General features: G+C 48.1%; 1 protein-coding gene across 1 annotated transcript in view; it reads left to right on the top strand.

Moving 5' to 3' along the window:
- Positions 1–20,995, top strand: part of LOC136366238 (contactin-4) — a 129,737-nt gene extending 108,742 nt beyond the window's left edge. The window contains exons 12-22 of the mRNA XM_066327159.1: positions 7,977–8,152; positions 9,218–9,338; positions 10,335–10,493; positions 12,493–12,642; positions 13,415–13,485; positions 15,412–15,646; positions 16,136–16,251; positions 16,717–16,903; positions 17,423–17,535; positions 18,839–19,007; positions 19,916–20,995. Coding sequence (XP_066183256.1) covers positions 7,977–8,152; positions 9,218–9,338; positions 10,335–10,493; positions 12,493–12,642; positions 13,415–13,485; positions 15,412–15,646; positions 16,136–16,251; positions 16,717–16,903; positions 17,423–17,535; positions 18,839–19,007; positions 19,916–20,016 — 1,598 coding nt within the window. The 3' untranslated portion in view covers positions 20,017–20,995. The remainder of the gene's footprint in view (positions 1–7,976; positions 8,153–9,217; positions 9,339–10,334; positions 10,494–12,492; positions 12,643–13,414; positions 13,486–15,411; positions 15,647–16,135; positions 16,252–16,716; positions 16,904–17,422; positions 17,536–18,838; positions 19,008–19,915) is intronic.
- The last annotated feature ends 1,933 nt before the right edge of the window (positions 20,996–22,928 follow it).

The following is a 22,928-nucleotide window of genomic DNA, read 5'->3' as shown; positions in this document are numbered from 1 at the left end:
CAGAGAATTCACATGGGAGAGGTCTAAAATACACATTTGTGCCTTAGAAATGCAAAGGCTGTGGCAGCCACTCCACGATCCTGCAGTTTGAGGGCCTGATGTTGTATTTTTTTTGCTGCTCTGCTGATTCCTGCAATTTTTGATTGATGATCATCACTATTTAAGACATGTCAAAAAACCCACAACCTCCAGAGGGTGAACTGATCCCAAAAGGTCCATGGGCTCTGTGGAATTCCACGTGCACAATTCCCCTGGATTGTGGAACAAGGAGAGCAGAGATTGATCCCTGAGCTGCTGGCAGTTTATCTCCGATTAGATATGATTTCTGCTGTATCTGATTAACCCTCTCAGGGAGATGCCATCATTCCTGCAATGACACTAGATTGTCCCACACTCCAAAAGACGGATTTCAGCTCGTGGCAATCAATAGCCCACAGAAGGTGACACCTTGGATTCCCCAGTTGTCCACAGAGATCGTCACCGACGCCTGCACCGTTTGTCACATCCAGGGATCTCACTCGGGGCAGCTCTGGAGTGAGGTGGGGTTTATTTTAGTCTGCAATGCTGGAGGAGGGTGTTGGAGGGTCCTGGTGCAATCAGGCGCTGTTGCATCCTGCTGCAAAGAGCAGGAACAGATTTCCCTGAGTGACAAGATTTGATTGTCATCTCCAGAGCCCATTACATGTGATTTGCTTTGTGACAATGGTACGGAGAGAGCTTGATTTGATCAGATTGCATGGCACTGGGGGAAACGGAGGTTAAAGCGGAGGATTGGGTCCTCTCCTCACTCCCTGTCCCTGGAGTGGATGTATTTTTGAGCATTTTGTCTTTGAACTTGCTCTGATGGCACACCCCTCCTCAGCATCCTCCCGTGCAGTCCCACTCTTCACGTCTTTTCAGATTTAAATGAACCTTCCTTCATTATTCAGCCCCCCAAAAATGCAGGTGGGGGTGTGCAGAGTGCAATCCCCTGGCTGACTGCCCGCTCCCCTCTGGGCAGTGGGGAGAATTCCCTCCTGGCAGAGAGACTCTGCCATCCCCTCGGGAGAGTTTTCCACCTCTGGGGAAGCTCTTTAGTGGAGCTGAGGAGGAAACTGCTGCTCTTGGAAGGGACACATCACAGGGAGCGACAGCCAAAGTCTCCTGGTGGGAACTGAAAAAGCAGAGGATTTCCACAGCGTTGCAATGAGAGGTTTGAAACAGAGCTGGATTTTGAAATATTTGGAGCATAGAAAGTTTCTGAGCTATAAAAAAATACAGAACAAGCAACTCTTGTGTGCTGTAAGGTGTAGTGTTTATTGATTGCCTTAAGTAGACACTTGTAAGCTTTTAGCATCAGCCTGTTAGTTAAAAAAAAAACTTTTAAAAGGCCTTGTAACAAAGAGAACTTTGGTTTCTGTTGTTCTGGCATGAGTTTTACCATCTTTTATGTCTCTGCCTTCACCAAGATTGATAATGAAACAAAAAGCATTTGGAATATGGGGTTATATTCCTCTTTGTCACCCCATCCTGTAATTGATGATTAGATCCAACACAATCATCTGCGGTGTCACTTCTACTCCCCCCTTCTGCTGGTCTAAAACGCCTTTTAGAGTGTGATGTGTTCTTTTAATAGTGGTTTGACTTATGGGAGAGTAGGGAATTCTAAAAGTGTGGCTGTTAAAGATGTGGCCAATTTTGGGGCTGTATATGCAGAGCTATTGTCTGGTTTTACTTCTTGGGGCACACTTGGTGAGGCAAACGCTTGTAGAAAATGTTGGCAGGCATGATGGGTTGTTTCTTTTGTGTGGACAGAGGCAAAAACCTGCGCCTGAAAAGGTGTCTACTGACACAGGGGCATTTTAAAATGTCTCAGAAGATGGGGACTTGGTGATATCTGTTTGCCATAATTGTAGACTTTGTGAAGCCCAGGCTCTTGTAGGGGCAGGAGGCTGCCCAAGCTGACAGTCAGGGTGAGTATTAATGATAGCTTCACCTTGACTTTTGGAAATGTGAAACAGTGGCACAAACGTTTGTGTGTGTTTTGGTGAAAAAAAAAAAAAAAAAATAAAAGGCACGACTCAGCTGTGCTTGTTCAAAACTGTCTGGCAAAGTGTTTGAGACAACTGCTGTTAGTTTATCTGCTGAAACATCTGAGATCCAGCTTCTCTTACAACAACCTCGCCCACCCTCACAGAAAACTCCTGACAAAGGGAATTTAGCTCAGCTAAAAGCGATCCCACGTCCCCACCCCGCTGTTGTGTGGGGAGATTTGAGCCAAACAAGTGGCAAGATGAAGATGCTCCTTCAGCCAAGCGATTAGAGCACGTCCTGGACGCCCAGCTCAGCCCTGTGTGTGGCTGCATGGAGCCTGTGCTCTCCCAGGAAAGGTCAGAAATTCCAGCCCTCCCCTTCCTGATCCCTGCTGAATACAAGGTCTGAGCTCACTGCAGAGATCAGTGCTGCCCGATGGCAGGGAGTGCTCGAATCACTAATCACAAATATTTCTAAAATCAGAGCTAAAAGTGACTTTAGTCCCAGGCCTGAAGTCCCTTTTCAAACCTGATAGTGTCTCCTTTTAATAGGATTATGTTTTATTAAGCTGAACTGCCACAGTACACACCAGAGGGTGGAAATGCTGCAGAATCTTCTGTTAAGAATGTGTGCAATAGCTGATTAGAGGAGAAAAAAGGGGATATATTGGCGTGAAAGCCAAGAGCCTGTTCCTGAAAGCATCTGTGCGACCCATCACAGCTCACAGGTGGGATATTTTAAAGGCCAAATGCTGTAAATACTTAACCTTTCCCCCATTTCTGTTTCATCATCTCCATTTTGGCCATGCCCCATGAAGTACTCAATCTATTCAGCTGCAATTTGCTCTGCTAATTCCTCGATGTGTTCAGTCATTCCCTGGGTTTTAATCTCTTTAATTCAGAGCTCTACTTCCCTCTCTCAGTGTCTGATGACAGAGCACTCAGAGCTCCCAGAAGTTTCACCTTTTGAGGCTTTTGGCTTTATGGTCCTGGATAAATATTTCATTCACAAACAGAAAAAAAAAAAAATTTGAACACATTTGAGTATTTTCATGTATTGGACTTTGATTCTGTGGTTGCTCATAGAAACCAGATCCTCCAGGATTGATTTTTATTATCTCCAGACATGATTTGCCTTGGAATCAATACAATAATGTAAAATGTCATTGCAAATAGAGAACATTGATCTGAGATGCATTTATTAACTCGTGCTGATAAAAGCCAAAATGGAATTGGTAAACGTGCTGGTATTCCAAAAAAAAAAAAAAAAAAGTCCCAAATGCTCAAGTTAGAGTTCATCTACAAAAAAAACACATCTTAAAATCTTGTACAGGAAATGGGTTATGCAGATAAAGCAAAATATATCTGGATCTTTACCACTGTAACGCTAATCTGAGAGAATTAGGTAATTAGCTCGTTAATCAAACTGGAAATTGCTGCTTATCTGCCCAGGCCCTCATAAGGAACATCAGCAGTCAGGAGAATTTCCAACAGACTTTCCCCGCTCAGGCAAAACAGGGAATGGGAGAGGGACATGTGCTGCAGACCTAAAGCAGGCTGAAGTATGGATTTAATGATCTTGGAGTCTTTTCCTCCCTTAATTATCCCATGATCCTGTAGGATCCTGTCCACCATTCCCATTCTCTTCCCAGCAGCAGGGAGGTGCAAACTTGAAGGAAGGTAAGGCTGGAAGAAGAAAGGAAGGAATAATAATAATAATAATTTGTAAAATTTCCTTTAGAAAGGGGACAGTCTGAAAGAACTCCTAATCTGGGGGCTGTGGAGGGGAGTTTTGATTTCTTCAGGGTTTGTGTGCTGGATAAATATGTCCAAACCTGTGTATTCCCTCCTGTCCCTTCTCCTTCCTCCCGTGTGCTGGGATCGATGTCTAAATCAGCACTGAGGCATTGGAAACGCTGACATTATCCCTTCCCTTTTTAATCTGGATGCTCAATCGCACCGATTGGAGGCAGCGCCAGGAGCTGCATCTCCTGAGCGTGTTCCAGCTCAGTTTTGTCTGGAGTCAGCGCTCCTGCAGCACCGCAGACGCTGAACATTGGGACATCCTCAGCCCGCTGAATGCATCCCCCGGAGCGGCTCCCACAGCCCCCGGGGCTGGGGCAGACCGGGAATTGGGTCCTCCCCGTGTGGAAAAGCCTCACTCCGGGGCTGCTCTGCGCTAACCTGTTTTTAAAGGGGAAAAAATAAAAAAAAAAAAAAGGCGTTTTCTGCCAGTGTCAGCCTCTGCCGAGGGTTGTGTGGCTTGTGGCAGCCCGTGTCCCGCCGTGTCACATCCCGCAGATGGATGCTCTTTGCCCGGGATAAATCCTCCTTTTTCTCCCCATGGACACCCCGATCCATGGCAGGGCTGCTTCTCCCGCAGGTGGGAATTTGGGATGTATTTTGGGCTGCATTTCCAATCGCAACCCCCCGGTCCTATACCCTCGGTCCTGCAGCCTGGGGGGGTGCGATTGGAAATGCATCCCAAAATGCATCCCAAAATGCATCCCAAAAAGATGCACTCACTGGGCACCTGAGGAAGGAGAGGAGGGAAGCAATCACAGCCTTCCACAGAGGTGCTGCTCAGTTCCCTCTCTTCCACGGGAGAAAGGAAACTTGGTTACAACCTCTCGTAGGATAAAGCAAATCCATTTACTCGGGCAGAAGGACCCCGAGCTCCGGCCGCTGCGGCTGCACCGGGGGAGGCGAGGCAGGAAAAGGGGGATTTTAGGGAGGACTGAAGGAGGGGAGAGGAGCCGGGGTGAGCTCAGGGCAGCCGGGCAGGGAGGATGGGGAGGGATGGAGCTCAGGGCAGGGAGGATGGGGAGGGATGAAGCTCAGGGCAGGGAGGATGGGGAGGGATGGAGCTCAGGGCAGGGAGGATGGGGAGGGATGGAGCTCAGGGCAGGGAGGATGGGGAGGGATGGAGCTCAGGGCAGGGAGGATGGGGAGGGATGGAGCTCAGGGCAGGGAGGATGGGGAGGGATGGAGCTCAGGGCAGGGAGGATGCTGAGGGATGGAGCTCAGGGCAGGGAGGATGGGGAGGGATGGAGCTCAGGGCAGGGAGGATGCTGAGGGATGGAGCTCAGGGCGGGGAGGATGGGGAGGGATGGAGCTCAGGGCAGGGAGGATGGGGAGGGATGAAGCTCAGGGCAGGGAGGATGGGGAGGGATGGAGCTCAGGGCAGGGAGGATGGGGAGGGATGGAGCTCAGGGCAGGGAGGATGGGGAGGGATGGAGCTCAGGGCAGGGAGGATGGGGAGGGATGGAGCTCAGGGCAGGGAGGATGGGGAGGGATGGAGCTCAGGGCAGGGAGGATGGGGAGGGATGAAGCTCAGGGCAGCCGGGCAGGGAGGATGCTGAGGGATGAGCATCCCGAGCATCTCTCCAGCCCCAGGAGCTCTCGGGCTGCTCGGCTCCAGCAGGGCTGGAAAAAACCATGGAAATCTGCGAAGCGGCGCCTCTGTCGCACAAAAAGCGTCCTGCCGACAGTGCCGGAGTGGAAAGAAGGCTCAGGGAAGGAATTCTGCTGTTCCCCGAGCCTTCAGTGACACCTACAGACGTCCCTGCCCGTGTCACATCAGCTGCTGTCACCCCAGGGATGCTCCCGGGCTGGACCAGCAGCAGAAATTCCCCAGGGAAAGGTCCCCGCAGCCTTGGCACAGTTTCCCGGAGGGATTTAACACGAGTGAGCATGTGGCACTTGGGGACAGGGGACTCGGTGACCTTAAAAGATCTTGTCCAGCCGAAATGATTCCGTGGTTCCCCGAAGCCTGCAGGTATTTTTTTGGAAGCACCAGGCACTCGAGTTCCTACAGTGCCTGCAGGAGCTGGGCTGAGCTGCTCTGGCCTTCAGCAAACACCCATTGCTTGATTTGTATAAATTTTATATGGATTTTATAGCAATTTGATGTCAATTTTTATATAACGTGAAATGGGTGTTCATATAAAATTTATACATATTTAATATATATATTTTATATTATATATATATACATGGTTTACATAAATCCTAAAATTCTGATATATTTAATATTCTCTACTTTTATATAAATCTATCTTATCCTAACTATATAAACCTATCATATTCTAATGATATTCTAGAATACAAATATTCCATAAAGAATATGTATTATATATCTAATATATTCTACAATATAATTGTATAGAACTCTAGAATAAAAAATACAAACCAGAATCCTATACTCTAGAATCTATTCTAGATATAAATTCTGTACTCCAGAATCTATTCTAGATATATTCTAGATATAAATCCTATACTCTAGAATCTATTCTAGTTATAAATGCTGTACTCTAGAATCTATTCTAGAATCTATTCTAGATACCAATTCTATACTGTTATATATTCTATTCTATGTATTTATAGTCTTTATATTCTTCATCCTTTTCAGGTTTATAAACACCTGAGAAATATTTAAGGTATTAATTCATTTATTAATTGTCATAACAGTTGTTCTAAGAGTTCCTCCGTTTGGTCAGAACACAAAATACGGATGAATTAAATTTGCCCAAGACAATAGAGCCAAGTCCCCGAGGACTTGATCTGAAATCTCCACACACAGCAACAGAATCTTCCTGACCACCTCCTGCAGGCTTTTGATAAGGCTGAAAATCCAGGAACAGTTTTGCATCCCCTGGATTTCCGTGAGCAGCTCTGCCCAGCCCGTATCTGATTTGCTGTGTCTTTATTATTTTAGCAGAGAGTTAAGCAGTTGGGCAATAGGCTCAGGAGGAGGCACTGAAGGTTTTGGTGTCATGTACCAGAGATTGAATAATGCTGGTATTATTTTAGCGTGACAGCCGTGCAGAGTAGATTTTTGGAATAAGCAAGAATATCTATCTCTGTGTGATTTTTCAGACTTTTGCTCCCCTTGTTAAACAATATTTTTTCTCCTTTTCATTTCCTCTGAGGCCCTGTAGAAAAAAAAAAAAAAAAAAAAACTGCTGCATTTTTTTTTTGTCAACAGAAATGGAAGAGAAATGTTAACTTTAGAGGCAGAGGGAATTCACAGGCACAGACAAGGAGCTGGAGTCTGCATAATGTGCCGTGGCTCATCTTTCCCTGCCACCACTCTGCTCACACTGAAGTGAAAAATAGACAATTAAAGCAGAGGGAAAGGAGCTGTGCAGCTCCAGCTGTCACAAAGGGATCAGAGCTGAGTGAGGGTGGAGCTGCTGCCTGCTCCGGACACAGAACCTGCTGAGTCACAGGTGCAGGTTTGGGGCTTCCCTTTGGAGATGTCCTGGTTAGGAGCCTCCCTTCAGCCTGAAATCACACCAGGGCTTTGGGTTCCATGCTCTGGAAGGGTCTGTGGGTATCACCCATCATTTGTATTTATTCTTTATGGAGGCTCTCCTTGCCCAAGGAAAGGATTTGAGATGTGGAGCCACCACAAATCAGAGAGTGTGGCCAGTTCTCCATAAATGTAATAATAATAATAATCTCAGCCTGATCTTTGCCTTTCCAGGTATGGCCAGATTAAAAACTCCTGGGTTTAACACACCCTTTTTATTCCAGTTTTGGAGATTTTACGTTTAATTTAGGAACAATTTTTTTTTTAATTTTTTAGTTTCTAGGGTAAGTTTTTTGATAACCACAGAGAACGATGTATGAGTGTTAAAGAACTCTTGGAAGTGAGAAGACTCAAAGAAGAGAATCTCTGATGAAAAGTTTTAATGGAGCTTTGCAGATCTGCTGGACTCTTTTCCAGCCTTTTCTTTCCTCCTTCATCAGGATGGTGGCTGGAAGAGGATCCTGAAGGGTTTATTGTTTTAATCCAAAACTAGAGAGAGGATAAACCCAAAGATGGAATAATTCACTTGTTGATTTAAGGACCTTCCTAAGTGGGGATCTCTCCCAGCCCTACAACGTCTGTGTTCCTCAGAACAAAAATAATCCCTTTTTTTGTTTGTTTTTTTCCCTTCCTTTCTTTGTTGTTTGCAGATCCAACCCGGGTGATGGTGTCCCCTTTCAGCATGGATGTCACAGTGGGGGAAAGCATCGTCCTGCCCTGCCAGGTGTCCCACGACCACTCCCTGGACATCGTGTTCACCTGGTCGTTCAATGGGCACCTGATAGACTTTGAGAAGGATGGGGATCACTTTGAAAAGGTTGGAGGGGTAAGTATTAAATCTGACAAAGTGGGTGATGTGGAAAAGGTCCCTGACAGAAGGAATTTAGGGAAGGCAGCAAGAAAAAGGAGGGAAGAAATGGAAAATTTTCAGCAGAAGGTAGAAAACTGGGGAGGGTTTTTTGCCTGTTGCTCCGAGGGAGGTTTTAGGGAGCAGCAGGTCCCAGGCACAGTGACAGTTCATGTTTTCATTTGTCAGGAGAGAAATTTAATGCTGAAAGGAAAAGGAGATATAAGTTCCAAGCCTTGCTCTTATCCTTTAACAAAAATCATGACAAGATGAACTCACAGATTGATGCCCAGGGCTCACGGCAGCATTTCAGGGTGGCTGCTCCTGCTCTGGCCCCCCGAGCTAAAATTACAGACTTTATTAATATTACTCCTCAGTCCAAAGGCCACGACCACGAGGTTCCTCTGAGATTTCCAAACTATCAAATGCTTTGTGTCTGGAGAGAAATCGAGAGAGGTTCTCAGCATCCAACACATCCAGAAACCTAATTAGTTCTATTCAACAGTTAATCAGACATGGCACTTGGCATTTGGAAAACAAATTACTGCTGGTGTGTGATGCAAGATTTCCTCCGAGAGTGCTGTTCTCATGATCTTTAGCACAAAAATGCTGGGCACTCAGAATGCTGGCTGGGACACAAAGCCATGAAACTACTGCTGGTGATCTCCACATTTGGGCTGGGCTTCCCTTGCAGGGGAGATGGAGACACAACTTGGGCCTCTGGACGCCAGAGAGGGTAAAAATTGGATATCCAGAGAAGAAAAGGAGGGATCAGAGTGAACCTGTCACCACTGTCACATGGTTTTAACAGAGAAAGTGCTCAACAGCCTCCACCCTGCTCCTTGAGGAGGCAGAATTTTAGGGATGCTCCTTCTCTCACCTTCAGGCAGACTCCCATCATTTTAACCAGGCCAGGGCTTGCCCTGCTGATGTTTTCATCAGCCAGCACAAAGTAAATCCATTAGCCACAGTGTCCTTCATGTGATAATGATGTTTAGGGCTCATTAAAACGTAATTGTAACCACTTTTCCCTCACTTTATCAGCAGGATTCAGCTGGTGATTTGATGATCAGGAGCATCCAGCTGAAGCACGCAGGGAAATACGTCTGCATGGTGCAAACAAGTGTGGACAAGCTCTCAGCTGCTGCAGACCTGATTGTAAGAGGTATTTGAATTTTGCTGCTGTTGTTGGTGGTGTTGTAGGGTTGTTGTATTTTTTTTTCCCTGCCTTCTGCAATCCCTGGGCTCAGAGACAGCCCAGCATCTTGTAATTAATCTGAGAAAAAAAGCTCTGAGCCCACGCTGGGGTTCACGTGAAGTGTTTGAGGTGCTCCCAGAACAGCCCCAGCCCACACAGCCCTGGTGCCTGTCCTGCACCACCGAGCTCATTTGTGCCCTGAACGGTGCAGCAGGAGCAGCATCCAGCTACTGGCAGCATTTCTGCCAAGAAATGTTATTATTTGTTAGAATAAACATGATTTAGTGACTTCACTGATCTGTGGAGGTCTCCTTATTACTGTGCACAGGTGATGTGTTAAGTCTGACTTTAACAGAGCTGTCATTAATTAGCCTGAGTCTGTGTCCTTATGAGAAATCTGATTTATATTTTCCTGCTTGTTAACTTTGGGGGAGGAAACTTGGGTGCTGCTCTGTCCCTGCTACCCTTGGTGCAAATAAACAGGAGGAATATTAAATTCTCACAGGGAAATGACTTTGGTGATGATGAAAGTACTGATCTTGTCACTCCCTGAAAACATCAGGGGTGGTAAAACACTGCCCAGAGCAGTTGTGGCTACCCTGGCAGTGTCCAAGGCCAGGCTGGACAGGGCTTGGAGCAGCCTGGGACAGTGGGAGGTGTCCCTGCCATGGCAGGAGTGGGACACGATGGGATTTAAGGTCCCTTCCATCCCAAACCATGGTGGGACTCTCTGAGATGGCAGCAGTGGCCATGGGATGGAGCAGAGGGGTCTCTCCCTGCAGAGTTTCTCTGGTTAAATCCCCCCAGAGAACCTCCTCTCCCTCCCACCCTGGTGCTCCCATCCCAGGCGGGCACAGAGACCTGGAGCTGCCCTGCAGGGACCCCTCACCTCTGTCCCCAACAGGGGACAATGACCCCAGAGCCTCTCCCTCGCGTCACCGAGATTCTCCTGCACCCCTCCAGGTCCCCCAGGTCCCCCCGAGGCTGTGACCATCGATGAGGTGACAGACACCACGGCCCAGCTGTCCTGGAGGCCGGGGCCAGACAACCACAGCCCCATCACCATGTACGTGGTGCAGGCACGCACGCCCTTCTCGGTGGGCTGGCAGGCAGTGAGCACAGGTAAGGGCCTGCCCAGGGAGCTCCAGGGGGGCCAAACCCACCCCTGTGCACCCGCACGGGGCTGCTTGCACCAGCTCTGATGTAAAAAAGCCATTTTCCTGGTCCTCAGGGAGCTCCAAGGATGCCAAACCCACCCTGGTCCACCACACAGGGCTGCTTGGACCAAGCCTGGCCCCTGATGGAAAAGGCAATTTCCCTGGCTCACAGGGAGCTCCAGGGATGCCAAACCCACCCTCTGCATCCACACAGGGATGTTTGCACCAGCTCTGATGTAAAAAAGCCATTTCCCTGGCTCACAGGGAGCTCCAAGAATGCCAAACCCACCCCTCTGCACCCACACAGGGCTGCTTGGACCAAGCCTGGCCCCTGATGGAAAAGGCAATTTCCCTGGCTCACAGGGAGCTCTAGAGGTGCCAAACCCACCCCTCTGCACCCACACAGGGCTGTTTGCACCAGCTCTGATGTAAAAAAGCCACTTCCTTGGGTGCCAAACTCCAGGGATGCCAAACCCACCCCTCTGCACCCACACGGGGCACTAGAAGTAGCTCTGGCCCCTGATGTAAAAAGCCATTTCCCTGGCTCACAGGGAGCTCTAGAGGTGCCAAACCCACCCCTGTGCACCCACACGGGGCTGCTTGGACCAGCTCTGATGTAAAAAAGCCATTTCCCTGGCTCACAGGGAGCTCCAAGGATGCCAAACCCACCCTGGTCCACCACACAGGGCTGCTTGGACCAAGCCTGGCCCCTGATGGAAAAGGCAATTTCCCTGGCTCACAGGGAGCTCCAGAGGTGCCAAACCCACCCCTCTGCACTCACACAGGGCTGTTTGCACCAGCTCTGATGTGAGAAGCAATTTCCTTGGGTGCCAAACTCCAGGGATGCCAAACCCACCCCTCTGCACCCACACGGGGCTGCTTGCACCAGCTCTGATGTAAAAAAGCCATTTCCCTGGCTCACAGGGAGCTCCAAGGATGCCAAACCCACCCCTGTGCACCCACACGGGGCTGCTTGGACCAAGCCTGGCCCCTGATGTAAAAAGCAATTTCCCTGGCTGCAGAGCTCTGCTCTTATTAACTAGTTTCAGGTTTGGCAACCCAAAGATTTAAAGGTGCAGTCAGTGCCATTACTCACCCATTTTTCTCATGAATGTTTAAGGGGAAACAGAATGAATTCCTCTCTCTTGTTGCTGTGCTGGAGATATACAACAGTAATTGTGGTCTATAAAGACATCCCTCAGGGACAGACCGTGTCATCTCGCCTATCTTTAAGGAGAATTATTTTCCTGATAGAGGGAAAAATCCCATGATGTGATTCCTCATTCCGTCAGAGGTTAATTTTGTTCCAGCAACCGTTAAACAGAGACAACAGTGTGTTTTAAAAAGAGAAAACTAAAGACCCTCCAAACCTGTTGTCTTGACACTTTGCTTCCAAAGTGTGGCAATTTTGGAGAAACTCTTCAAGGGCAGGAATTTCTGGGCTAAAAGCACAGGGGTTTAATGCTGCCTCTCTGGCAAAATGTTGGAAAGATGAAAGAAAGTTTATCAATCCTCCTTGGTATTGATGTTAAACCCTCGTCTTTAAGGAAATGAGATTTCCCTGTGCCTTTCCCCAGTAGTTTTTATAACATCCCATTGGGTTTCCTTGCTTGCCCAATTCCAGAGCTCATCGATGTCAGGACATTCACAGCCACAGTGGTGGGGAACAAGATTTCCCTGTGCCTTTTTTCCCATTAGTATTTTAACATCCCAATGGATTTCCTTGCACCCCCAGTTCCAGAGCTCATCTGTGTCAGGACATTCACAGCCACAGTGACAGGGAACAAGATTTCCCTGTGCCTTTTCCCAGCAGTTTTTAACATCCCAGTGGGTTTCCTTGCTTGCCCAATTCCAGAGCTCATCTGTGTCAGGACATTCACAGCCACAGTGATGGGGAACAAGGTTTTCTTGTGCCTTTTCCCCAGCAGTTTTTAACATCCCAGTGGGTTTCCTTGCACCCCCAGTTCCAGAGCTCATCGATGGCAGGACGTTCACAGCCACGGTGGTGGGGCTGAACCCGTGGGTGGAGTACGAGTTCCGAGTGGTGGCCGCCAACCTGATCGGCATCGGGGAGCCCAGCAGGCCCTCGGAGAAGAGGAGGACTGAGGAGGCTCGTAAGTGGTGCTGGGCAGAGGGGCTGAGGGGCAAATCTTGGGGCAGTAAGTGCCAAGAGATGCCTCAGTTGTGGGGAAGTGTCGTTACGATCCGTGTAGCTCATGCAGAACTCTGATTTCTTCAGGGGGCTGAGAGAAAAGTTTATTTCAAGACAGATTCTTTTTATACAGTGGTTGGGTACAGTGAATAGGGTTGGTCTTTTAGGGCATCACCTCTCTGTAAACATCTCTACCACTAAACAAGTTGGAAAAACACCAAGTGTCAGGAGGAGGAGATCTACAGGGATTGTTTATTGGGATTGTTTTGGGTTCCTCCTCACCATTCCCCAGGCCAGACTGAGAGGGTTTGGTCCTTGGCTTGCCCACAGGACTCAAGGCACTGCCTGGAGCCTGAGAATCCGTGTTCTGACCACTGTCAGCTCCCACAGGGAAGCCTTGGCAGGCGCCTCCTCTGTTCTCTTGGAGCCCGTAGAGGAATTGAATATGAAACAGGAAAAACAAGTCAAAGACCTCTTTTAATGGAGGACAAATGTTTAAACTAAACAATTAGAGACTGAATACACGAGTTAATTGACACACTTTTAATGTACTATTATTGACATGCTTTTAATGTGCTGTTTGCCATGGCAAATTAGTCATTTTAACAGCTCCTGGCACCAGCAGGGGAAGGCAGCAGTGTCCTGTTGCTGCACAGCTCTGTTCCATCTCCATGTGGGGTTTGGGTTTTAAAGCTGTCACATCCATCTTTTTATTTTTTTTTTTTCTTTTGCAGTCCCTGAGGTGACCCCAGCTAATGTCAGTGGAGGTGGAGGCAGCAAGTCTGAGCTGGTCATTACCTGGGAGGTGAGTCTCACTCCTGCCTTGTGTGCTTTTCAAAGGGTTGGCAGTAAAAAAAAAAAGCCCAGATTGTGTGATGAAAAAAGCAGCCCAGCTGAGCAGATGGAGCAAAAGGATGGGCCCACCCCAGCCCCAAGGAAATGGGGAGCAGGGACCATGGGGGAGCAGGATTTGCCACCAGCTCAGCTCTCCCTGCCTCCCAGCACATCCCCAGGGCAAAATGTGAATGGCCAGGGGCCACCCGAGGGATAAAACAGGTTTGGAACATCCTGACCTGGTGGAGAATTGCTGTGCTGGCTCCCAGCTTCCTCCCTCCTCCTCCTCCTCCTCCTCCCTGGGATATCAGGCAGCCAACACAGCACAAGGCAGGCTGGCTTTCCCTGCTGCTGATGGCAGCCAGTGAGAGGAGCTGCAGAGATGAGAAATGTTTAATATTCCTTAAGGCAGACGGGGTTAGAACTTTAGTCATTTGTCTGCTCATATTTTCGTGTTGTGATGCGATGCAGCTGGCATATTTCTCCTAATAATGAACTCCACTAGACATGCTAACGCTTCCATTTAGCACTATTTCTGACCAAGCTGGCGGGATGAATCGCCAGAGATATTTCTGAGGTTATTAAAATCCTATAAATGGGTTTTTGTCCTCACCACACAGCTCAATGTGCTAAATTTCCTCCTCTGTTGGACTAATTAGTTACGCCGTGTCTCCTAAAGATGCTGCATTATGTTTCAAAAACACACACGGCCGGAACATCAGCCATTGGTTTGAGATGTAATTTGCACAAAATACAATTTGTACTTTGATAGAAGAGTGGCTTTTACTGGTTTAAATGTCCAGAGGCCTTTTCTTTATGTGAGCCTTACAACACAGAGTAGGATGCGGTCACCAGCAGCAAGCCGCGCTGAAGCTCCGTGGACATCTCAGGGAGGGCAGCCCATAATGATGGATTGTTTTAACACTGGAACCTTTGGGTTTAGTGCAGCTTTTTAGGGGCTGCAAGCCTCAGAGTAGGAAGTGTCAGTGTGTCCAGGGTGAGTTCTTTGGGGCCTCAGTGAGATCCCAAAGGCCTGAGAGCAGCTGCACGTGTGTTGGGGAAGCAGGAGCTGTGTCCTTGCTTCACCCCAGCAAACCTCAATTCTAAAAATTCCAAAAATCCCAAAAACCTTCCCAAAGCCTAAAGTTACATCAGCAATGGGGGCCCCATCTAGTCAGGGAGGGAAGGGAAATTAGCTTTAGGAGATGTGTCTCCTGGAGGTGCTGCTTCCCGTTTCATGGAGCAGAAAAGCTCCGGTGCAGGCAGGAGGGGATGAATTCAGGTTGGATGTGGTGTAGGACCAACTGCACCTCTGTCTGCAGTGCTGTGTTCACAGAATCATCACAGAATCACAGAATCTCAGAATCATCACAGAATCACAGAATCTCAGAATCATCACAGAATCTCAGAATCACAGAATCAACACAGAATTCCAAAATCACAGATTCATAGATTCTCAGAATCATCACAGAATCATCACAGAATCTCAGAATCACAGAATCAACACAGAATTCCAAAATCACAGATTCATAGATTCTCAGAATCACAGAATCATCATAAAATCACAGAATCATAGAACCACATAGTCACAAAATCACAGAATCTCAGAATCATCACAGAATCATCACAGAATCATAGACCTGCAAAATCTCAGAATCATCGCAGAATCACAGGATCACAGAATCTCAAAATCACAGAATCACAAAATCACAGAATCAGTCACAGAATCAATCACAGAATCAGTCACAGAATCAATCACAGACTCAATCACAGAATCACAGCATTTCAGCTAGGCTGGAAAAAAACCCTCTGAGATCATCAAGCCCTCTGAACGAAAGAGGACTCCTCGGGGTACAGCCGGGTGAGGTCAGCAACCTCTGTTTGTCCCTGCCCACAGACGGTGCCCGAGGAGCTGCAGAACGGGGGTGGCTTTGGCTACGTGGTGGCCTTCCGTCCCCAGGGCACGGTCAGCTGGATGCAGACGGTGGTGGCCTCTGCAGATGCTGCCCGTTACGTGTTCCGCAACGAGAGCCTGCCGCCCTTCTCGCCCTACGAGGTCAAGGTGGGCGTCTACAACAACAAGGGAGAGGGCTCCTTCAGCCCCGTCACCGTGGTCTACTCTGCTGAGGAAGGTAAAGATGAGCCCTCCCCGCCTGCTCTGTCCCCCCTGTGCCCTGCTGCAGGGTCTTCAGAGGGTTTGGTCTCCACCTTGACACGTCCTTTGATAGCTCCTTGTGATTTGTAACAAATGGCCGGCCGTGATTGATTCTCCTCGTGGTGGTTAGAATGGAGTTAATGGTAATGAAATCTTCTGATATTAATGAGGAAGCGACGTGTAATCTGGGGAGAATTCCGCCGAGGTTTTGTGTGAATTAATGGCCGCTGATTAGGAAATGTTCCCGCTTGTCCTAATTACAGTACGTGGTATCCTGGGCTGAGTTTAGTAATGACATCTTATTATTTCTGGGGGAGAGGCCCTGCCCAGGCTGACAGGCCATGGGTTTGAAACGTGGACATGTGATTGCCTCCTTCCCTGTGCAATGAGGAAAATAAATCCCCCGACGTTCAGGACTAATTGAACATAGAACTGAAAAGTCTCACTTCTGTTTTGAACTGCCCAGAGCCAACGAGAGCCCCCACCACTGTTTTGGCCAGAAGCCTTTCTGCCTCAGACGTCGAAGTTTCTTGGGCTCCCCCGTGGGAGAACCAGCACAAAGGAAGAATACAGGGATATGAGGTATGGGAAACAGAGTGCGGGGTCCTTTCAGCAGCAAGCCTTGAGGGGACACAGAGATGTCCTCGTGCCGCTCCTCCTGCCACGGGTGTGTTCCTCAAGTGGATGTGCTCCTCTTTAGTGCACAGAGATTTCTCTCACAAGGTTAAAAATTCCACCTTTCTCTCAGAAGGTTACAAATTCCACTTTTTTCTCACACAGTTAAAAATTCCACCTTTCTCTCAGAAGGTTACAAATTCCACCTTTCTGTGTGGGATGTGGCTGGGAATGGAGCGTTCCCTGATGGTGCTGCCACGGCCAGGCTTGGGGAGGGAGCACTGGAGCCAGGCTGGTCCCCAGCAGGGCCAGGGCTGGTGGCAGGGAGCAGGAGCTGTTCAGGGAGCAGATCTGGGTGGGTGACAGGAGCAGAGGGGTGCTGCCATCCCCTCTGGGGCTGGGCACTGCCACAAGCCCCGCTCTGGCTCCCAGGTGCGCTGCTGGCGGCACGACGAGAAGGAGGAGAACGCCAGAAGGATCCGGACGGTGGGCAACCAGACCTCCACCAAAGTCAGCAACCTGAGGGGCAATGCCCTCTACCACCTGGCAGTCAGGGCCTACAACACGGCGGGCACCGGCCCCTCCAGCGCCGCCGTCAACGTCACCACCAAAAAGCCACGTGAGTGTTGGCAGGGACACCCCGGCAGGGTCCAGCCACTGCTCCCCTCTCTCGTTTCCCGGCTCTCCCGAGTCTGAAGGAGTTGTCAGACTTCTCCTTGCCAGGTTTTTGTGCAGATTTACCAGGCTCAGCCTTTTTATTTGATTTTTTTTTAATTTTTTTTTTTTTTTTATCGTGAGGTTCTTTCCCGGTGTTAAGTAAGCAGAGCATGCAAAACCGAAATCACAGCTGTGCAGGCAAATTAAATATTTATCTCAGTGTTCAAGAGGGCTTTTTCGTCCTCTGGTCTCAGGCATGTTGAGCAACTGACTGAATCCTTTTTTCATTTCAAGCCCCGTGTCGTGTCACACCTCCCGTGACCTCGAGGACACAGAGCAGTGAAGCAGCTCGTTAGTTTTCCTGAGGGACAGGCTCTGGGCAGGCTCAGCCGTGCTGCTGGAAGCCCCGGTGGCACTGGAGGGGATCCAGCGGGGAGCTGATTCTCCTCAGTAACGTGGTGCTGTCTCTTTTTTGGTGTAGCACCGAGTCAGCCCCCCGGGAACATCGTGTGGAATTCCTCCGACTCCAAGATCATCCTGAACTGGGACCAGGTGAAAGCCTTGGACAACGAGTCAGAAGTGAGAGGCTACAAAGTGAGTATTTCCATGGGACTTGTGTGATTTCCCAGGTCAGATCTGGGGCATTCCTCCAAAGCCAGAGCCACGCCTGTGGAGGTGAGCACATTTTCCCTGCGGCTCCCACCTGCAGGACTTTGCTCCTGCCTTCCCTGGAAACTTCCCCAAGGCTGCACTTGGCTCCTTAATTGCAGATAAATAAAATACCTTTTTTTTTTTTTTTTAATAGCTCCCATTTCCTTCAGAAAGCCAAGCCAAGAGGAAAAGAAAGAGAATCCTCATTAGAAGCAGTTTTAATAGGACATAATTTAACTAGAGAGAAACCTTGGGAAGAGTTCAGCTCCATCACCTTCCACAAGGGTTTCATTTAGCCCAAAAAGACGTTGCCTTGGGGTTGGAGTTGTGCAAACATTTCCCACCAGAGCCTGAGCCAGTGAAGGAGCTGGCCTTGCTCCATGGTTTATTCCCAGCCTGGAATGCCAGCAGCTTGGTGAGCCTGTGCCAGCTCCCCTCAACTCCTGCACCAACTTTTGAGTGTCTTTGGTGCTCTGTAGGAGCTCATAAAAAATAAGTGATTCCTCAGGGTTTCTAGTCCAAACCTCAGATGAACCTCAGCAATCTGGACCGGCTTTTCACTACATATTTTAGGTCTGAAATGCAAATTAAGGAGTCAGTTGAAAGAGGGGGAGGGAGACTCATCACCCTGGAGAAGCATCTAGAGGGTTTCTAAAACGTTCTCCTTTAACTTACTGTAAGGATAGCACAGCCACATGGATTTCTTTCCTGAATCACAGCAAAACATTGCCTGGTTCTCTTCTTTTTGCCTAGAAGTCTTGCATGTTATGCCACAATTTATGATATAAATTAGTGCAACTCCCACAGCTCAGAAGGTCATTCACAAAAGTCATTTATTCTGGGAAACCATTGGTGGCACTTGCATCAAATATCCCAACTCGGTTTCCAGAAGAAGCATAATAAGGAGTTTCTGACCTCTGTAAAGAAGATTTTATTTTGTAAGGGTTTATTTTAGCTTGGCCAAGGTGAAGGTTTCTCTGAGGGCTCCAGCAGGTACCAGTGCCATGCTGGGCACTGCTGATTAGCAATGATCATCCTCCTGCCAGTGTCACCCCCCTGCCCAGGCACTGCCACCTCTGTGCTGGTGTCCCCAGCAAATCCCACGTGTCCCCTGTGTGACCAGACCCTGCCTGAGCATCAGGGGCAGGAAAAGAGCAGCAGCAGCACCTCTGAGGAGGTGGACAGCTCTGAGGACAAGGGGCAGCTCTGCCCTTTCTGCCTCCCGTTCTCTCTCCCTCGGCCGCAGGTTTTGTACAGGTGGAACAGGCAGAGCAGCACGTCTGTGATAGAGACCAATAAAACCTCAGTGGAGCTGTCCCTGCCCTTTGAGGAGGATTACATCATCGAGATCAAACCCTTCAGCGACGGCGGCGACGGCAGCAGCAGCGAGCAGATCCGAATCCCAAAGATTTCCAGTAAGGATGGGGAGGGACTGGCCTCTGTGCCACGGGCTCCCAGCAGCAGATATTCCTGCCCCCACATCTGATCTCTTCCCAAAAGCGAGATTCAGCCAGTAACAAACGCCCTCCTAAGTAGTTCTGTTTGTATTTAAGGTTTCCAGACACTTTCCCCTCTCCGTTCCCTGCACTGAATGTGTTGTTTCCCTGCAATTCACTGTAACAAAATACAGGATGCACAGGCTTCTCAATCTGTAAGGTTACTGTACAGCCATATCCCATTGTGTGCTGGATGCATAAATATTTATTCAGGGAAATGAGGTGGTGTAGAAGAACAAGCACAAGGAGTGTTTTATTACACAACATGGCTTTTGCAAAATCTCCGTGTCCCATCTTCCATTAATAATGTCCCGGTTTATAAGCTGCATTAAATCAGGAGCCTCTGCAATGCAGGAATATGGCATTAAAATTACAGCAATGTAAAAAATGCCCTGAGTGAGAGCAGAGTTCTCTCCAGCATGGTTGTGTAAACCATGCAGAGGAATTTAATCAGCAGCACAGGAGAGGGAAGGGGAGCTGGAACACGCCAGCTCCCATTTGGCTCCAGCCCAGGAGGGGTCACAGAGCAGGCACACGGCTCCTCTGGGATGGGAGACACAAGGAACAGCTGGAATATGGTGCAATTGTCCAAAAATACCAAATACTGATAAGCAGGCAGCGTGTGGAGCAATAGCACTGTGAGAGGAGCCTCAGCACAACGAGGGCAGGAACTGAAACCCAAAATCCAGCTGGAGAGGTGACCCTGACGGGGAGGAGAATGTGCCTGGAGGGAAGGGAATTTAACCCTTGGGGGAGGTGGGTTAAGGAAGAGCTCAGGGACTGTTCTCTGCTCACCTCTGGCTCCTTTTCCCCCTCTCCCCTCTCAGATGCCTACGCCAGAGGCTCGGGCTCGTCCACCTCCAGCGCCTGCACCCTGTCAGCCCTCAGCACAATCATGATCTCCCTCACAGCCCGCTCCAGTTTATGACAACAATGACACCGAGGACTTCTTCTTTACAATATAAGCAACATTTAGCTAGTTGTTTTGGAGACACCCAGTACTAAGTAATATTGTGGTTTGAGTACATCTTACTACTGGAAAAAAAAAAAAATGTTTATGCTTCTTTAGGAATGGCATTATACAGTACTTCCTCAAAGCAAATATAGCTTTGTCTGAAGTTTCCTTGGAAACTCTGCAATGCACTGAAAACATCTGTAATACGATGTTACCAAAGCAGTTTACATATGTCCTTATATGCATATTTTTTATTATATATTTAGTGTTTTATAGAATTTTTTAAAGTTAACATATGATGTAGATATTAATTTTTTTTTCCCCCCTCTGCTATGAGAAAATGCTATGGACGACATTATCACGAAAATCTTGTTTGGGATTTTTTCCTTTGACGACGGAGAGTTCCAAGTTGCTCTTGGCAAATTGGCTGGAGCTGACTGTCCAGTGTGACAGACCCGGGCTGTACCAGGCTCAGTGGCACTGGCAGCTCCAGCTGCTGAACCCAGTGCTCCCAACACACCTTCTGCCCAGAGCTCTGAGCAGGACAAACTCAAAACCCTCAGAAAAGCAGAATTTTGGAAAAACCCACGTGGGTTTATTCGGTTGGTTGTGGACTACAGGACACGTAGCCAAGGTTCCAGCATGGCGCAGCGAGGAGGGGGCTGTGGAATTGCTTTGTCTTGATTATAATGAGCATCTAATTGGGTGGGAGAAGGAAGATGCTGCAAAGCTGTGACCTCTGCCTGCGGTGACACAACGGGAACGTCACCGTGGGTGCACACCCAGCTCAACCCTCCGGAGATCTCGTTCCAAGGAAATCCCTCACGGTCTGGGGGGTTCATTCCAAGGAAATCAGAACACTCTGAGACACAAAGCTGCTCTGGGCTCGTTCTTTGGGACACAACTGCTCGTCCTTGGGAACTCCACTCTCCAGAGAACACTTGGGAATGAGCGGGAGCTGCCCCGGCTCCGGGTTATCCATGGAAAAGTGGGGATCTCTCACGGGATCCCTGCTGGAAGTTTGCCTTTCCTCACAACCTCTGCCCAGACGCCTGGAGGCAGAACAGAGTCACACCAGAAATATCCACACCGGAATAATTCTTCTCAAGAGAAAGACTGTTTGTTACTACGGGGAATTTTGTAAGTTCAGACGGGATAACGCTGGAAAAGGCAACGGAATTTTCTACACAATTTTCAACTTTCGATGCTCTGCAGTGGTATTTATTTATTTTATTTTATTTTATTTTTTCTCTCCTGATAGCTTGAATTTGCCTGTAACTTGTCTTTTTTGCTTACAAAATACTACAGTTAACTTTTAGACCTTCTAAATATATTTATTCAGTAACTCATAATCAGGATTCCACTTGTGTAAAAGTCAGGGGTGTTGACCAGAGAAATATTGTCAGTATTTCAAGCTGTGTTCCTTTCTTAGTTTGATATGGTTACTTCTATGTAAAAAAATAAATAAAATAAGAAAAAACCTTTAAAAAAATCCACAAAACCAAGAAAAATGAAATCTAAAAAAAAAAAAAAAAAAAGCTTCTGTAGTTTTCTCCCCAGTGTAAATGATATTTATCAGTGATCTAGCAGATGTAATCTTTTTTTAAAGGTATTGGTAATAAATATTCTGTCATTTGTAAAGATACCTGTCTTCCAGGAGCCTTTTTCCTCCACTCTTTGCTCTGCCCAGTGAGAAATTTCCCCTGAGAGCCTGCTGAGACTGCCACTGATGTGAAGATACAAGAGTTGCTTTAAATCAAAACTTTGTGAAGGTACAAAAAAAAAAATGTATTTATGCACCTCTGGTGTGATTCTACTCCCAAAACTGACCAAAAAAATGTGAGCAGTGAATTTAGGGTTTGTTTTGTAGAGCTGTGAGCAGTCCAGGCTCCTGGGGCTGGTGCTGTTGGAGCATCTCTGACCCTGTGGCTGGAGCAAAGCCCTTCCAGGCACTGCCTCTGCTCATCCTGGGGATTCCTGAGGATTTTGGGGAGCACAACTTGAAACCTCTAAATCCACCCAAGCCACATTTCTGATCCTTTCAGGGGCAGGAGTTGAACGGTGCTCTCTTTGCAAGGAGCGATGCCGCACTTTGCAATCAATGAAGCAGAAAAATAAACAGGCCCAGTAGCACAATTCCGTTTCTAAAAAGAAAAGTGAAATTGCCATTTCCAGAGGCAGGCAAGGAGCAGCTCCTGGGGCTGCTCTCCTGGAGGCAGCAGGGAAGAGCTGGGCAGGAGGAATGAGGGGGTTGGGAGGGAAAAAAGAAAAAGAGGAATGAATAATTCTGTGCTGTGAGTTAGGGGCTGGAGATCTGGTGATGACACAGCCCTGGGCGTGGCCTGGGGTCCTGGATAAATTCCTTTTTCCCTCCTGCTGCCTGGAATGAGGATTTTACTCCAGGAATCATCATGACCATGAGGAGGAGCTCGGCCAGGGATTGTCCTCATCCTGCAGCCTTGGCTTCTCCAGGATGTGAGATCCCTGCACTAAAGGTGAGTGGGCTGGACCTGCAGCCTGCCCGGGGAAATGCACTACTCCTGCTTTACACCAGGTTGGATTTATTTACTAGCATGAGTAAAAGTGGGGCTGCTGGTTCTCCAAAGCCATCCAGCCCTGCCTGTCCCCAAGAGGACCCACCCTGGGATTACCAAGGACCTGACATGCAAAATACATTTAAATATATTGCATTCATCTCTGCAGTAGCTTGCCCTAAATGGGAATGGAGTTACGTGTAGAAACCTCATTTATTTATTAGGCCACTTGAAGGCATGACATAAAATACATTCCAACAAGTGAATTCTCTTTAGTCTCATTTTTAGGATTTTTACCAATGAAATTCTGATTTTAAGAACGTTAAAGTTGTGCCCCTCAAACCCATTAAA

Source organism: Sylvia atricapilla, chromosome 11 (assembly GCF_009819655.1).
Source record: "Sylvia atricapilla isolate bSylAtr1 chromosome 11, bSylAtr1.pri, whole genome shotgun sequence".
Taxonomy (NCBI): domain Eukaryota; kingdom Metazoa; phylum Chordata; class Aves; order Passeriformes; family Sylviidae; genus Sylvia; species Sylvia atricapilla.
The sequence above is the reverse complement of the archived record's forward strand: the minus strand, read 5'-3'. Positions and strand labels throughout refer to the sequence as shown.